The following is an 18,039-nucleotide window of genomic DNA, read 5'->3' as shown; positions in this document are numbered from 1 at the left end:
AGACTCCTGTATGCACTGTGTAAATGTAACTTAGCTAATGTTAACTGCCATGTCTAGGTAGTGTAGTCGTATGTTCATCTATGTGAGTCTTCTTCAAGCCTTGTGTGTTGGATTCCTACCTTGGTTGCGATAGCGTAGTGACAAGTCTTTTCGCTGATTCCTTCGCACTTTGCATTTAGGATTCCTTCCACACCTTGAAGAAGTGGGTCAAAGAGCTAAAAGAACACGGCCCTGAAAACATCGTCATGGCCATCGCTGGGAACAAATGTGACCTCTCGGACATCAGGTACGGGACATCGGGCCTTGCTGTGTGTGCAGTTCACACTCTCCACCCCACGTGTCTGACAGCAGACACGTGCTTTCGGTGATCCATCTGCTTTCAGCGTAGCGGCTGTGATACACGTTAGAGCCACTCACCTGTGGTCTGTGTGGCGTTTATGAAAACAGATTCGAATTCAGGGGCAGTGATAATGAAACGCAATCTGATGGGCCTCGGTAATGAATATTGAGATCTAATCAGGGGGCTGGCACAGTGGCATAGCAGGCCAGTCCAATCACCTGTGGCCCCAGCATCCCGTATGCCATGTCCCAGCTGCTCCACTTCCCATCCAGCCCCCTGCTATGGTCTGGGAAAGCAGCGGAGGATGGCTTAAGTCCTTGGGTCCCTACACCCATGGAGGAGACCTGGAAGAAACTCCAGGCTCCTGGCTTCGGATCACATCAGACCAGCTCTTGCAGTCATCTGGGGAGTGAAGCAGCAGATATAAGTTATCTTCTCCAGTCTCTCCCTCTTTCTGTCTCTCTCTCTAATTCTGACTTTCTCGATAAATAACTCTTTCAGAGGAATCAGATCTCTTAGATCTAACAAAGTGCCATCCTGGGTCTGGGTATCTGCTGTCTAGCTCGCTTTATGTTTCTTGTGATCATTTCTGTTGTCATTACTGCTACCTCACACAGTTGAAGCAACATTCTCATGGTCCAGTGACCACTGGGTTACATCGTGTTTTCTGTGGCATTCCTGTTTCTTTTAGTCCTAGACTTTAAGAGATGGGTCAGATCTGCACAAGATCATTTTGGTTCTAAGAACTGAATTTGGCACATTGACCATGAGCATTTTACCGGACCCAGCCACAAACATGATAGCTCTATCTAACCTGGTAAGGTAACTGTTTACTGAATATGAAGGGGTCTTCAAAAAGTTTCTGGGAAATGTGTGTTAGGGAAAAATATGCATGAGCTTTCAAAATGTTTTGTACCAACATAAACTTATCTTTTAATGTTGTTTTCCTTGAACTTCTGAAGTATCCTCATAGCAGTTAGAAGAAAGAAAATCCCATAGTTCCCTCATTAACGGGAGATATTTACATTGCAATGGTGGTCCTCGTTTCCCCTCCCCCCCGTGTAGGACCTGTGCATAGGAAAAAAAATGTCTATTTCTAAAATTAGGCTGATGAAGAGATTAATAACTAAAAATAAAGTCAAATATTTACAATAATCAAGGTTAAAGTTTACAGATTATTTATCTCAATATTTCCGTTTAGTATTTGCAAGTGGCAGTTGACTGCCTGACACTGGGAAGAAGGGAGTCCCAGAGATGGGGAGGAACTGTGTAGATATTTTGTGTTGTGTGTCCGTTCCCTTGGTGAATTTATTTTTCAAGATTTTGGGGGTTGATTTTCCTGATGATTGTGACAGTCATGCTCCTGGTTTTAGTATGATTAAACCACAGCTACATAATCAATGAAAATGGATCTGACAAAAGTTCTTGTAACTCCTTTAACTCCTGGGTGTTCTGTTTTAGGATTTCAAGGCTTTATCTCACATGGCACCATGTTGGTCTAGAATAACAGCCATAAACACCACTTGATTGTTTGTTATTCTGGGGATTGGGCAAATCTTAAAATTCCTCAGACTTTGTTCAGAGATCTGCCTTGTAATCCTAAAAAGAGCTTGCTCAGCCAGTATTTCCAGCAAAATCACTTTAGCCTTTGTTACTGGAAATGGCCTTTGCTGAGAGAAAGGGCTTTTCATCTGACACGGCCTTATTGCAGCAAAAGCAAGGCCTCCGGAGGCTGAGCTGTCTGTGGGAACATGGGACTGCTGAGCCGTCTGTGGGAACATGGGACTGGAGATTAGGGGGACAGTGATTGAAACTAAAGTGGTGTTAGAAGTCTCGGTTACCTAGACCTGAAACGCCGTTGACACGAATCTCAGGGGAGAGAGGGATGTATTGCAAGGTGCTGGTCCTCACGTGTTGTGGAAGCAAGGTTGCTGCTCTGGCAAATGACTGGTTCTGATGCTCATGGTGGGAGGCACTGGCCCAGCATCTCTGCTTCAATTTTAAAATGCCATGGAAGAATTTCCTGACATCAAGACCTCGGGAGGGAATTTGTACAGCACAAGATGACGTGTCCTACATTACCATGAGCATGGGAGGGAGAGGGTCTTTGTTTTAAAAATTATTTTATTTGAAAGAGGGAGAGAGGGAAAGAGAAGATCTTCCATGTGCTTGTTCACTTCCTCAGTATTCACAAAAGCCAAGTCAGCTACATTGAAGCCTGGAACCTTTACCTCCATCCAGGCTTTTCTCATGGCTGCCAAAAAGGGACTTATGTATTTATTGGAAAGATTTTTATTTTTAAAAGATACATATTTTTTATTTATTTATCTATTATTATTTTTTACAATTTTGTATAGGCTGGGATTCAGCCCCCCATAAACTTCCACCCCCCCGTCAGATTCTTTGCATTTTGTTACGATAGTGCAATCCTTCACAAGGAATCATAATTATATCAGTCTCTTATTTAAGTGTACCCGACATTGTTGGTACAGACAATGTCAGACATCCTAGCATTCCATTGTCTACACATGTCCAACAGTTTCATAGGGAATCCATTTTTCGTCTGCATGCAGGGATGCATGTTTCATTATACCCCCACGTCTGTATATGATAGACCCCAGTACTCCATCACTATACATTACCATAAGTGAGAAGCCATAAAACAAGGTCAACAACTGATATGAGTTAGAACAGCCACAACAACAGCAACAACAACAAATTACAGTACCATGGAAAGACTTTTTAAAAAGAGACAGATTTATTGGTTTATTTGAAAGTGGATGGGAGAGAAGAGATACCTCCCATTGCCAGTTCACTTCCTGAATGCCGTCGACCACCTGGGCTGTAGCAGGCTGATGCCAGGGGCTGCCAAGAACTCCATCGGGGTCTCCCAGGTGGGCTAGCAAGGCTGTGGGCCTCATCTGCTGCTTTCCTAAATGCAGGAGCCAGTGCTGGCACTCTGGTGTGGCACATGGGTGCCCTAAGCAGCAGCTTAACCTACTGTGCCACAATAAGGGTCCTTCTTGCCTATCTTCCATAGTGCAAATGTTTAATACTCAGTTTACTATTGTCCCCCTTGCGTTTCTTCTGACAAACTGATTGGCTGTTCAAAAATCCCAAAGATTTACTGCTATATTTTCTTCTGGAAGAGCTTACATTAGATTATCATCCATTTTGAGTTAGTTTGTGTGTAATGCGAGATGGGGTTCCAGATTCTTTTTAGTATGGATATCTAATTGCCATGATACTACTTGTTGAAAAGAGAATTGGTTTTATCTATTCATTTTTATTGGAAAGGCAGATTTACAGAGAGAAGGAGAGACAGAGAGGAAGACCTTCCCTTCACAGGTTCACTCCCCAAGTGGCCACAGTGGCTGGAGCTGAGCCCATCCAAAGCCAGGAGCCAGGAGCTTTATCTGGGTTTTCCACGTGAGTGCAGGGTCTCAAGGGTTTGGGCCATCCTTAACTGTTTTCCCAGGTCCTAAGCAGGGAGCTGGAAGGGAAGTGGAGCAGCTAGGACACGAATTGGTGTCCACACAGGATGCCAGAGGAAGAGCCAATTCAGCCGTCATGCCTCCTGTTGAATTTTGTGGGAACTTTATCAAAAATTACTCAGTTATGAATGTCTTTTGTTTCCCCCTGTGTTCTTAGTTTTATTCAGTTAATCTGTATGACTAATCTTTTGCAAATACCATGCTGTTTTGATGACCATAGCTTTGTAGTAAGCTTTAAATCAGAAGTTATAAATCTTCCAGCTTTGTTCTCATTTTCAACATTGCTTGTCCTGTATCCTGCACTTAACAATTTCCTCAAAATTGTGGACTTTAATAAGGATTGCGTTTGAACTTTTGAACCAATTTGGGGCATGAGTGCCATTTTCTGATCCATGAATAAATGTGTCTCTCAATTTATTATTAGATCCTAACTAATTTCTTTTAGCAGTGTTTTATAGTTTTCAGTGGACAAGCCCTACATTTATTTGGTTGTGTAAATGCATGGGTGTTTGATTTTTCTTGGTGGTGTTAGTAATAGGATTGTTAATTTTGTTTATGATATGCTCCTTGATAATGCTTTTTGTGTTTATTTTGTATCCTATGACATTCAGTATTTTTAGTAAATACTTGGAGAATTTTCTATGAAATTTTATATAAAATTATGTATGAGAGGGGAAGGTTTTTCTTTTCCAGTGTAAGTTCCTATTATTTATTTATTTTTAAAGGATTTATTTATTTTTACTGGAAAGCCAGAGAGAAGGAGAGACGAAAATCTTCCATCTGCTCCCATTTCATTCACTCCCCAGTGGCCGCACTGGCCAGAGCTGAGCTGATCGGAAGCTAGGAGCCAGGACCAACAGATTCTTCCAGGTCTCCCACGCGGGTGCAGGGTCCCAAAGCTTTAGGCCATCCTCTACTGCTTTCCCAGGCCACAGGCAGGGAGCTGGAAGGGAAGTGGAGCTGCGGAGATATGAGCATTTGGGATCCCGGGAGTATGTAAGGTGAGGATTTAGCCACTAGGCTACCAGGCTGGCTCGAGTTCCTTTTATTTCTGTCTTCTGTTTGCCGTGGCTAGAACCTCCAGGACAGGAGTGAGAAAAAGCATGCTGACCCTCTTCATCTCAGGGCATGCTCCCTCAAGGGTGATGTTTGTATCATGAATGAATAGTGTCAAATGCTTTTTTTGCATCTTTTGAAATGATAATGACTTTTAATAGAGTGTATTCATTGATTTTTAGATGTTAAACTAACCTTGCATTCCTGGGATAAATCCCACTTGGTCATGACGCCTCATCATTTTTGTACATGTTTGGATTCCGTTTGCTGCTGCTCTGTCGAAGGTGTCGGTATTTGTGAGGTAGATGAGTCTGCAGTTTTCTTTCCACGCCATGTCTGTGGCATTGATATCAGAGCAAGAATGACCACACAGGACAAGTTGGGGAGTATCCTGTCTTCCTCTGTTTTCTAGGAGAGTTTGTGAAGGATTGGTGTTAATTCATTGTTATCTGTAGTGCTTGTTCGGATTCTCTTATAATCTAGTTAAACTCCCTAAGGTTAGTTGTGATGGTCCCCCTCCATTCCTCATTTTAGACATTTGAGAATCCTCTCTTTTCTGATCTGTCTAGTGGAAAGTTTGCCAATTTTCTTGACCTTTTCAAACAAGCAGTGTTTAGTTGCTTGATCCATTTGCCTTGTTTTTCTGTTTGTTTCCCCTTTGATTATTACTGCTTCTTTCTTCTGTTTTATTTGCTTTGTTCTTCTCTTTCTGATTTTTTTTTAAAGAAAGAAAGTTATACATGAATTGAAAGTCTGAACACAGTAAAGGTGTTCATTTTCTCTAGATTGATTTATAGGTTTAAATGCAGTTTCTGCCAAGAGTTTAGCAAGTTTTTTTTTTTTTGTTTGTTTGTTTTTGTTTTTTGCGTAAAAATGAGCAAGCCAATTGTAAAATGTATATGGAAAGTCACAGGCCCCAGCAATCACACTCTTGGGCATTTGTCCCAGAAAAATGACAACCTGTGTTCACATGAAGCCTGTGCTTTAATTCATAGATACTCAGTATATTAGCCCCCGAGGGGAATCGGCCCAGATGCGCTTCCTCAGGTGGGGGGTCACACAGTGTGGTGAGACTTCCGGTGACCCCCTGCTCAGCAGCACAGGACAGCCGACTGCTGATGGGCGCAGCATGTTCACACTGCCGGGGAACTGTGCTAAGCAAATGAATCCAACCCAGAAGCTCTCTTGGCATAGGACTCCACCGGTAGTACTGTTTATAGATATACAGGGAAGATGAGCGGTTACTCAGGGTGGTCGTTGGGGCGGTGGAGGGTGGGAAGGTGGAGAAAAATGAGTATACACACCAAATGGGCAAGATACTGGGTCCCTGTGATGTTGGAACTGCTCGGTAGCTCTGTGGGTGAACATATAACACACAGACAACGAAATTATCTAGAATGTACCGCACATCGCTTCTCGGCCTTTGGCTAAGATCAAGTGTAGAACATACTGCACACACACACACACACACACGTTGTGAACTCGGTAAGTTGGAGGAAATCTGAGCAAGGTGGAACTGATAGGACATTGTGGTGCAGTGAGTGAAGCCACCACTTGGGACCCAAGCATCCCCTGTGAGTACCGGCTCAAATCCTATCTACTCTGCACTTCTCATCCAGTTTCCCGATTCTGCACGGGAAAGGCAGCAGAAGACAGCCCTGGTGTTTTGAGTTCCTGCTGCCCATGTGGGGGCAGCTCTGGAATTCCTGGCTCTTGGCTTTCAGCCTGGCCCAGTCCTGGATGTTGTAAGCATTTGGAAGTGAACCAGTTAATGAAACATCTCTCTGTCCCTCTCCCTCTCTCTGTCTCTCTCAAATAAGATTAATTAAGTCTTCTTTTTTAAAGTACACAGCAGTGTCAGTATCCTGTAGTTTTGCAAAATGTGATGCCATCTGGGGACACTGGGGCAAGTGTCTAATTATAATTATGTGTGAATCTGTAGTTATCTACATAAAAATTGAAAGAAAAGTTGATTTAAATAAAAAATAATGGCTACTAAAATGGTTTTGTATGTGTGTGTACATGATCCACTCAACCGTGCTGCCTCAGAAATTTTCTGGAAAACAGAGTTAAGGAGTCTTTATTTTGGTTTTTAAAACTTAATTCTATTGAATTTGAGAGGCAGAGGCTTTTTGAAATCCATGCGTTAAGCAGGAGTCTTCAAAAAGTTCATGGAAAAATCAGTATTATTAGAAAAACGACTGCGGTGTCTTCCTAAAGTGCCAGTGCCCCCTCTGAGATGGCAGTAGCCTAGAGAATGAGAGGCCTTGAACACGTCCTTCCTGACACCCTTCCATGGCAAGAGAGCCAGCTTCTCACTCAGCTGATCTGGCCGCTCCAGCTTCTGCCCGCTGCTGTGGGTTTTCTGGGGAGTTAGCCAGAACTCTAAACCCCAGCCCTTATCCAGAGCTTGACCCTCTTTTAATCCCAAAAGATTTTACTTCCCTGTAATTCCCATAAAACCGAATGTGAGTTTTTCATTGGGCATTGTAGATGGGCAGTGTGAGTGTGTGGTACGTGCATACCCACAGACCAGTCGCATCTGACAGATTTTGCTTATGTAAGCTTAGCCTTAAGAGGAATTCTTCCTGGCATACTTGCAGTGTGTGCTGAAATGAGCCCTCTGAACTTGGCCCAACCCATGGGAGGCATTTCAGTGCAGAAGTACTTGGCAGAGGGCACGGGTGCTCAATGGTTAGCATGCCTTCACATCCATGTGCATTTCATAAGGGGGACAGAAGGTCCACCCGCTCCCCAGGGTGACACGCAGTTGGAAATGCCAGGTCAGATAGTCAGGGTCTTTCCAGATTGAAAATTTTTAGACTTCTAATTGTAGTGAGTGATTGTCCTATCTTGAACAACTCTGAAACTCTCTCTGCTCAGATTGCCACAAATCTGGTAGAGTAATTTAAGGAGCAGAGCGGAGTGTGGGGAATCATCCTGGGCCTGCACACGGCAGGTGCTCATTGGGTGTCACTCCCCTTCTTTCCAGCCAGCCCTGGTGGTCCCTGTGAGCTTGTGCTTTACAAGTCCTGGGCCCAGCTGCCCAGGGCCAAGAGTGTACACTCCCTGGGCCTGGCCCCTCCCTGCTTCCTGCCCTCTGCTGATGCCAGGGTAAGAATTGCAAAGTTGGGGACATTTCAGGATCATATGAGATTGAAAAAAAAAAAAAAGACATGAGACTCTTGACCGAGCTGAGTGTGCAAGTTCTGAGATATCCATCAACTGACTTGCGGAGTGTCAGTGGTGTGGAGAAGAGAGAGGGCTTGACCTACCTGGCAGGACAGCAGAAGAAGCTGATGTGAGTACAGAGCAAGGAACATTCTAGGTTTCCGGGACTGCAGGTTGAGCTGGGGTCTGGATGGAAAAGAAGCTCTCCTCCAGAAAGTGTGGGGAACCTAGTGGAAGGCTGCAAGGCCTTGTCCTGGACTTGGCATAGGAGAGGGACAGTGGAAGCTTGAAAAAGCACAATAGGCTACCCGGCCATGGTGGTTTTAGAGGTTCCCTGGGATGGCAACAGAAGATGATGCAAGCACTTGGGCCCCTGCATCCAGATGGGAGGCCTGCATGATGCTGCTGGCTTCGGCTTGATCCAGTCCTGGTCATTGTGGCCATTTGGGGAATGAACCAGCAGATGGAAGATGTCTTTATCTTTCTCTCTCTCTCTGCCTCTCTGCCTCTCCTTATCTCTGTGTAACTCTGACTTTGAAATGCAATAAATACATCTTTTTAAAAAGCAACAGCTTTGGTTCCAGGACTCAGCTCCGGGAACTGTAATTAGGCAGATAAACACAAGGAACTGACAGGTAGTTTTGTGAAATGGTCATTATATCCGCAGACTTGGAAAAGCCTTTCTTTAGGTCATGGGAGTTTATGGTGGACACAATAGGGACGTTCCAGCCTCTGTGCGTCCAGCTGTCTGACTTTAGGCCACACTCGCCTGGGCCTCTGCCTTAACCTTCAGGATGCAAAAGCAGTGTCTCCTGTGGTCGCGTCCAGAGCAGCACCTTTGGCTCTCTGCCTCCTCCACCTCACAGTTGATAATTAACATGAGAAAAGATGTGACGAGTTTGCCTCTGGTAAATATGAGGCCATCCCATCCAGTGCTTGGCTCCTTGTCTCTGGTGTGGACTTGACTACCCTTGGCTGGGAGTTTTGGCACATTCATGAGAGGGGCTCGAGTTGGCACTGAGATCAGGATCCTCCAGGGTCAAGGTTAGAAGAGTGGTCCCAGCCCTGGCATGTAATCCTCAGCTATTCCATCTGATTTTCTCTATGACAGGCAAAGCCAGCCTTACAAATACGTCTTGATGTGTAGCTGCCACAACAAGTACTTTCTTGAGAGGAGGCATTCTCGCTCTGTCCCTCCCATGTAGCAGGTTCCCAGTTCTGTGTTTTATTCTCTGATGTTGAACTCTTGGCTGAACGCAAATCCCCATTGATTCTTTCAAATTCAGAATTCTCCCTGCCTTTCCTGAACATTTGGACATGGCTTCGAGTTGAAACTGCTGTTAAGCCTTGGGGTCTCATGTTACTTTCTCTCTGAAATTCCACCCCTCAGTGGATATTTAGGGCTGTGACTGATCAGAAGGGCCGAAGAAGTGCTGCCATCAGGAAGCCACTCAGATCCATCATTTGACCATAGAAGCAGCAGTGGGAAGTTCCCCTACGCTGGTGACCTGGGATCGGAAGGGCTTGAGGAAGGAGAGAACCTGCTTCTCTGAGCTTGTAATGACCCTAAGGTCTGCTCTGTTGTCACTGGCCTCCCCAGCCTGAGATTCCTTCCCCAGCCCCAGATGCTCAGCCCAGAGGAGTCAGAAGCTTTTCATGTGCACTCTGACCTTTTCTGAGGAATCTTCCATCCACTGAGACCATCAACCTACGTGTTACCTGAATCGTGAGATGTTATAGCCTCACTCAGTTATTTCTTAGAGAAACACAGGGAGAGATGGATGGGAATGCCGCCAGCAGAAAGTGGAGAATTTCTTCCTGGAGCACGGCTTCTCCATGGGGTGTCTAGGGTAGAAGTGGAAATAGGGTGGGGTAGGAGAAAGGAGCTGTGCGCTGCTGGCTGTCAGCCCTTCCATTAGCAGACACGCCCTGGTGGCGCTTCTGTGTGCAGTGAAGTGCTGTGGGAGATGCAAGAAGAGAGAGGAAAGCCCTTTACTTCCATCTGAGGAGCAAAGAGAGGGAGTGGGGACCCTTAGACCTCATTGAAGAATGTTCTGGATGGTAAGGCATAAAACAAAGCCCAGAGCCTTCTGGAGCAATTTGGGAAGGGCTCATGCGTTGTATACGGCATAACTGGTGATGTGAAGGAGGAGTTGAGTAAGAGGAATGTCAGGAATGGAGGAGCTCCGGTCTGGTGGAAGGCGGGAGGGAGGCTTGGAGGTGGGAATGAGCCTGGCTCACCTGATGGGTCAGGAGCCACCAGGATCGCTGGCCTGGGGAATGGGGGAACAGGTGCAGGGGCAGCCTTGGGCATTTGGAGGGGGCTCGCTGGGCTGGCTCCTGCCTCCCGCTTCCCCTGCCCTCACACCCACGGCAGCCATGGCCAGACAGGCCAGGACTGTGGCCTCAGGCTGCTTCCTAACATGTTGCTTCAAGTGCTCACCATTCTCCAGGTGGGCCGGGGGAACCACTCTGGATTCTTGAGCTGAGGGGGATTCGGTCTGCTTGCTGTGCAGTTTCAAGGTGGACAAGAGCCTGACCTTGTGTTTGCATATCTTCCCACAGTGTGCCCCAGCCAGGTTGGAAGGACCACTGGGTGTCCTCTCCATCACTTCACATTTTTGGTTAAAGTTGAAAGCTTCTTTCCCCACCCCCCAGTGTATTTGAGAGAGAGAAAGAGAGCTTACATTGTGATTTAGTCCCCAGATACGTACAGGGCTGAAGCCAGGAGCCAGGAATTCAAACCAGGTCCCCACACTAGGCAGGGATCCAGCTACCTCAGCTAGCACCGCTGGCTAGGAGAGTGCAGACGCATGCGCAGAGCTGGGAAGCGAACGCGGTGCTCCAGTGTGGGAAGTGTGGGCGTCTTAATTGCTAGGCTGAACACCCCCAAACTTGAGGTTTGTGCATGTTAAACATATATTTAATAATCAATACTATTTTTTTTTACTAAAACTGTGTAAATAATTTAAATTACCTTCATTTCCTACATCTGATGCCCTTCCCCCAAATTCATTCCTGTCTTGAAGGTGGGCCAACTATGAACAGAGAAGCTTCTTTAAAGTTATACAAACCAAATGACAGCGTCTGGGATGCTAGATAATAACCCAGTTTATTCCAGGTGCTAAAAGTGCAAAAGCAGGTAAACACAGAAAACCACTGAAAGGTCTAGAAATACAAGGCATGTCTTAAACATGAGATGATGAGGAAGAAGAGCATGCGCTGTGACAGCGTGTTCTGTGCTGAGACGTGGCTGGCTGTGTGGCTGAGCGAAGCCACTGGAAGACTGAGCTCCCGAGGGAACCTGGCAAAAACACCCAGCGTTTTAATTATAAAATATTCTTAGAGTGGAATAAATAGCGTGTGCACGTCTCGTCCAAAGCTGCACCCCACATCGGAGTGCGTGGGTTGGGTTGCTGGGGTTCGGGCTAGTCCCACCTCTCTGCCAGCGCAGATCCTGGGTGGTAACAGTGTGACCCTGACACTTGGGTTGCTCCCACCCGTGACTGGATGATTTCCTGTTCCCACATGTCCGCCACAGCCTACTGTGAGGACCAAAGAATGGGGACCCTTTGTCTGTTTGCCTCTCCAAGGAACAAGTAAAAATATAAAAGGGGAAGAAAATCACTAATAGCCTGCATGTTGCTGAATCCACTGGAGTTTCTTAAAAGTCACTTAACACGTATGTGTGTATTTCTGAGAGTAGCTACGCAAGATGCCTCAGCTGCATCTCATCCCCCAGATATAACCACTGTCCTGATTCTAAAATAATAATTTTTTTTTTAGTACTTTACACCCATGTTTGTATCTCTAAACAACAGTTTTAAAATTTACTTGCTTGAACTTTATTTCAATGGAATGATACTGAATGCCCAAGGCTGCCTGAGACAGCATAAAACGGAATGAGAGATCAGTCTGAGAGTGTTTGGTGCAGTGGCTGAGGTTGCTGCGAAGGCTACCTGCATCCCATATGGGAGGGTGGGAACCTGTGTCCTGGCCCCACTTCCTGCTCAGGCACACCCTAGGAGGCAGTAGGTGCTGGCTTAGGTATGTGGGACACTGTCACTCGTGTGGGAGACTCAAAATTAGTTCCAGGCTCCTGGCTTCCGTCTGGCCCAGCCTGGGATACTGTGAGCATTTGGGGAATAAACTGATGGAATAGCATATCTGTTTCTCTCTCTCTCTCTCTCTGCCATTTTAAAAATAAGCAAGCAAACTAATAAGTAAATTTATTCTGGTACAAGAAAATTTTGAAATCCGTGCAGTTTTTTCGTGGTAGTGTTTCCTATCAACACTTCAGAGAGCCCTTGCTTGACTGAATGGGTGGCACCCGAACACGCCTGTCCATGTTTTAATTCCATCTTTCCACAGAATATTTTGGAAGTGCCCCTCCAGTTACATGATGACTCATTTCTTTATCCTCAGCCGTGAATGCTCCACAGAGTCTGTTTATCATTATTGCTGGATGCTGTTGGGTTTCATCAGAGCAGCACGGTTTACAGATGCGTTCCATCATTGGTGGTATCTGGGTGATTTCTTGTGTGTTGGTTCCATGAGCGCTGCTTGTCCTAGTGCCGTGTAACTCCTGTATAGATAGGGCTGTCAGGACTAGCGCATGTTCCAGTTACCTAGGGAATGCCAGTTTTTCCCAGGTGGGTACCAGTAGCCTGGGACACATTGTTGCATCCTTGCCAAGTCTTGGTTAGTGTGCAGTGGGATCTGATGGTAACGTCAGTCTTCATTGCCCTTGTCATCAATAGTTAGTGCCTTTTGACATAGCTAACGTCCAGGTTTCTCTCACATGAAATGTCTGTCTGAAGCCTGTGTCATTTTTTTCTGTTGTTTACCTTAATCTGTTTATTTCTGAATTTAAACATACACACGTGGGTATTTTGATGCTAATGCTATTCCTTTGCCATCTGTTGATGTTGAAATGATCTTCTTCAGGGGCTGGGGCAGTGGCGCTTGCGATGCCGACATGCTGTGTCAGAGTGCAGGTTCAAGGCCTGGCTGTTCCGCTTACAGTCCAGCTCCCTGCTCACATGCCTGGGAAGGCAGCAGGTGGCAGACCTCTGCCCCCCCTGTGGGAGACCCCTGGCTTCAGCCTGCTGCGTCCTTTCAAGAAGTAAGCCAGCAGATGAAAGCTCAGCAGCCCTCTCTCTCACTTTGCCTTTCAAATAATTAATTTTTTTTTTAAAAAAAGAAAAGGAAATGTATTTTTCAAACTTCACATCTTGCAATGGCCTCAATTCCTATGCAATAAATGACTTGGGGATTTGTCAGCGTCCAAAGACCAGGAAGCTGTTCCTCTGTGCTGATTTTCATTAACACACTCGACGGGCTGGCTTTCCTGTCTGTCCTTAAATCATTTGGCATTGATTCTTCCATGTGCTAAAACTGAATTTTCCCTTTCAGCTTGCCCGTTTTCTCAGTCCGTGCTGCAGTCCATCTTGTGCGGTGCGAGTCCGGTTCCCATGGCTCAGCGCATGCCATGCTACCCGAGTTAGTATTCCTTATCTGCAGTAGATGCTTTGGGCTGATGATGCTGGCTTGAATTTTAAACTGGTATTTGTGAGCCTCGGAAGAGATGTGACGAGCGTGTTCAGTGTGGCCATGGGGTTGGTTGTATCGTTGAGTTTTGTTTTGTTCTCTGGATGAACGTTTGGCATCGTGTTACCTTTTCTGTTCCTCAGTGTGTCCCAGCTTTGAGCTTCGTGTTCCTTGGCGTGCACCTGTCGCCTGAGACTTTGAGCAGATCCTCACTTTGGGCACAGGGCGTCCCGGGTGCATTTTAGAATGTTAGAAGTAGAATGTTAGAAGTAGTTACTTCACCAAGGAGGCCTGGCTCTTCTTACTGGACAAAGCTCTGAAAACCAAACACCAAAATCTGGCTGAAAAGCACAGGATCATCTGTGTCACCATTGTCAACTTGCATTGTGGTAGACACTATTTAAGTTGCTAACGTTCTAGCCTCACGACTCTTACAAAAGCTTCAGGCCGTGCTTCCATCTCATGGCTGAGGAAGCTGGGGCATGGAGGGCTTGTCCTGGTCCTGCAGCTAAGAGGGGCATAGGGCCCATCGAGGAACCCTGGCGGTGTGTTGATGGTCAGCCAGCATCCATCTCGGAAACACAAATGGAATGCAAAGCAGCAACTAATCCCCAGCTCGCCCAGAGAGGGAAGGGACACTTGGCTGCACTCGTGGAAGTTTCTATCAGGAGAATGGGGTCTCGGAGTGCCCCTGGCGCCCTCATCTGCTTCCACAGTCAACTGCTTCAGCCCACTGAAGTCTGTCAAACCGGACACAGCCTGTTGGGGCGTGACACCAGGCATTTGGCCACAGGTGTCTAGTAGCTCTGGACACATGTAATTAAGCAGGCAACCCACACCTGCATTGTGACCCATAGGCGTGCCCATTCTTCCCAGGGTACATATGTCACTGCTTTCACGGAGGGCTTGGAGGCTTGGAGCAGCAGGCTGTGGCCGGGCATACAGGTGCCATGGAGCTGTGACTCCTGTTTATTTTGGAAAGTCAGATATACATAGGAGGAGGAGACAGAGAGGAAGATCTTCCATCCACTGGTTCACTCCACAAGTGGCTGCAACGGCTGGAACAAAGCTGATCTGGAGCCAGGAGCCTCCTCAGGGTTTCCCACATGGGTGCAGGGACCCAAGGCTTTGGGCCATCCTCGACTGCTTTCCCAGACCACAAGCAGGGAGCTGGATGGGAAGCTGGGCCACTGGGACACAAACCGGTGCCCGTATGGGATCCTGGCACGTGCAATGGGAGGACTTCAGTGCTAGGCTACCGTGCCAGGCCCAAACTCACATTTTGAACTGAGGTTTTGCTGCTTTGCTTATTGTTCAAACCGTTATACAGACATCCGGGATGGTTATAGGAAATATGAACTAATGGGAATCTGTCCAGCTCTGATGATTCAGGCCAGCGGTTGCTCCCAGCAGGGAACAGCTGAGAAACCGACTCACAGCACCCACAGGCTTCACAGCGCCCTGCAATCCCCTGGCTTCATTCTGATGGAATGTTGTGGCTGATTTCCACTGCTTTTGGCAAGAAAATCTTAAACACATGGGGCAGTTTCAACAAAAAATGGTTTCATCAGAAGTTCACCAGCTGTCACCTACGCCCTCTTGCCATAATACTCATGGCTGGCTTAGGTGGACTTTTCGACTTGACCTTGGAAGGGGGCTTGGATTGGTGGTGATGGAAATATGAATTAAAAATACAGGGTAGGAGCCTAGCGTGGTAGCCTAGTGGCTAAAGTCCTTGCCTTGAACATGCCAGGATCCCATATGGGTGCCGGTTCATGTCCTAGCTGCCCTGCTTCCCGTTCAGCTCCCTGTTTGTGGCCTGGGAAAAGCAGTTGAGGATGACCCAAAGCCTTGGGACCTTGTACCCATGTGAGAGACCCTGAGGAGGCCCCTGGCTCCTGGCTTCAGATCAACTCAGCTCCAGCAGTTGCAACCACTTGGGGAGTGAATCAGCAAACAGAAGTTCTTCCTCTCTGTCTTTCCTTCTCCTGTTCATATATCTGACTTTCCAATAAAAATAAATAAATCTTTAAAAAAAAATACAGGGCAAGGGCCGGATGCAATGGCTCAATGGCTAAATCCTTACCTTGCATGCGCCAGGGTCCCATGTGGCCACCGGTTCATGTCCTGGCTGAGGCAGTGCACTGGCCAGGGTCCCATATGGGCACCGGTTCGTACGCTGGCTGAGGCAGTGCACTGGCCAGGGTCCCATATGGGCACCGGTTCGTGCCCTGGCTGAGGCAGTGCACTGGGACCAGGGTCCCATATAGGCACCGGTTTGTGCCCTGGCTGAGGCAGTGCACTGGGACCAGGGTCCCATATAGGCACCGGTTTGTGCCCTGGCTGAGGCAGTGCACTGGCCAGGGTCCCATATGGGCACCGGTTCGTGTCATGGCTAAGGCAGTGCACTGGCCAGGGTCCCATATGGGCCCCGGTTCGTGCCCTGGCTGAGGCAGTGCACTGGCCAGGGTCCCATATGGGCACCGGTTCGTGCCCTGGCTGAGGCAGTGCACTGGCCAGGGTCCCATATGGGCACCAGTTTGTGTCCTGGCTGAGACAGTGCACTGGCCAGGGTCCCATGTGGCCACCGGTTCGTGCCCTGGCTGAGGCAGTGCACTGGGGCCATGACAGGGGTGTTGCTTGGATGTATTTCTTTGAGTTTCTAGCATTGAGATCTTTGGTTGGTTGGTTCTTCTAAGTTTACTTGAGAACTCGAGCTCAACCTTCCTTCAGTTGGTTCACTCCCTGAATGCTGTGACAGCTGTGGGTGACTCAGGTCTGGGTCAAGAGGTAGGAACCCCATGCAGGTGCCGTACATGGGTGGCGCCATCTGGTGCCTCCCAGGTGCCTAAGTAGGAAGCTGGATTAGAAGTGAAGTAAGGGGTACTCCACTCTGGGAGACCAGCATCCCAAATGTTGATTTAACCCACTGCACGACAGAGTGTTTGAATTTTCATTTTTAATTTTCTAAGAAAGTGATGCTTTTTTTCCCCCCAAAGATTTATTTATTTTATTTATTGGAAAGTCAGATGTACAGAGAGGAGAGACAGGAAGAAATTCCAACTGCTGATTTCACTCCCCAAGTGTCTGCAATGGCTGCAGCTGAGCCGATCCAAAGCCAGAAGCCAGTGGCTTCTTCTGAGCCATGTGAATGTAGGGTCCCAAGGCTTTGGGCTGTCCTCGACTACTTTCCCAGGCCACAGGCAGGGAGCTGGATGGGAAGTGGAGCAGCCAGGACACAAACGGGCACCATATGGGATCCTGCGCATGCAAGGCGAGGACTTTAGCCACTAGGCTACTACTCCAGGCCTTTCTGAAAGTGATGACTTTTCTGCTGCTGCTCCAAGGAATCTGAAAGTTCATTAGTAGACACTTCCCAGATGTGCACACACATTTCCCGTCTTGGCCAGCCTGATGAGTGAATCATTGTATCTTCGAAGGAAACCAAGATTGCTTATGAAATAATTGGAAAATGAAATAGAGGTTAAGCCTTCTTTATGAAAGGCTGTGCAAATTTAATAGATCTGCTAATCAACTTCTGCAAGATAAAGTTTTTGCATCCTTGAAAAGTGTGACAGGTTAGGGATGAAGTCAGCGTGCGGCAAGCAAAACCTAGACACCTTCCCGTGTTCCACCGTTGTTGTGAGGCGGGGGAAGAAGAGAACTGACCAGATGTGCTTCTCCCATGGACAGGTGACAGCATCGTGGCAATCTAAATTAAAAAAATGGGTTCACAAAAATAGCAAATTACCAACAATAATTTTTATAAAAGCTAATTTATAAAAACGGTCTGGACACACAAAAGGCAGAAATAGTATTTGGGTGATTCCTCCCAGCAGAGATTGAAATTATACTTTCATGATTAAGAAAACATGATAGCACCAGCATAGAAACAGGCAGGGAAAAGGTCAGGGAGCAGTCCGGAGAACTGAGAAATGTGGTGAGATATGTACAGGTGTTTAGAACGTGACAAAGGTGACATTTCAAGTCAGTGGGAATTGCTTTCCATCAGCTTCCTTGAAATGGTCCTTCTGCAGGTGGTGAGATTTCACAGCGGGAATCCAGATCAGTAAAGGGAGTGTGTGTCCAGCACCCTCGGCTCTCTGGAGGCCAGGCACATCTTCCCTCAGTGCACAGGCATAACAAAATTATAGGCCGCTTGTCAAGAAGTCATTTGATCTAGCGCATGGCTGTGGTATGTTCTGACATGATTTTACATAGCATAGTTTGAATTTTGAAAATGCTTGTTCCTTCCCTTAACTGCTTGATGGGTAAAAATAAAATCAATGTGAAAATGTTGGGATAATTAGCTAGTCGGGAAAAATGAGAAAAGAAATCCAAAATTGAATGAGGACTTAAATGTAAAATGATGAAATCACAAAGCTAGAGAAAAAGGTACATTGTAAGAATCATCTTAGGGGGTCATTG

General features: G+C 46.8%; 1 protein-coding gene across 1 annotated transcript in view; it reads left to right on the top strand.

Annotated features, from left to right (window-relative positions):
* The window catches only part of RAB31 (RAB31, member RAS oncogene family), a 137,215-nt gene that overhangs the window by 94,030 nt on the left and 25,146 nt on the right, over window positions 1-18,039 (top strand). The window contains exon 5 of the mRNA XM_040979229.1: window positions 180-286. Within this exon, the coding sequence (XP_040835163.1) occupies window positions 180-286 (107 nt within the window). The remainder of the gene's footprint in view (window positions 1-179; window positions 287-18,039) is intronic.

The sequence above is a fragment of the Ochotona curzoniae genome, unplaced genomic scaffold, assembly GCF_017591425.1.
Source record: "Ochotona curzoniae isolate NIBS_2020 unplaced genomic scaffold, NIBS_Ocur_1.0 contig_3176, whole genome shotgun sequence".
NCBI classification, from domain to species: domain Eukaryota; kingdom Metazoa; phylum Chordata; class Mammalia; order Lagomorpha; family Ochotonidae; genus Ochotona; species Ochotona curzoniae.
This window is presented reverse-complemented; position numbering and strand designations above follow the sequence as displayed.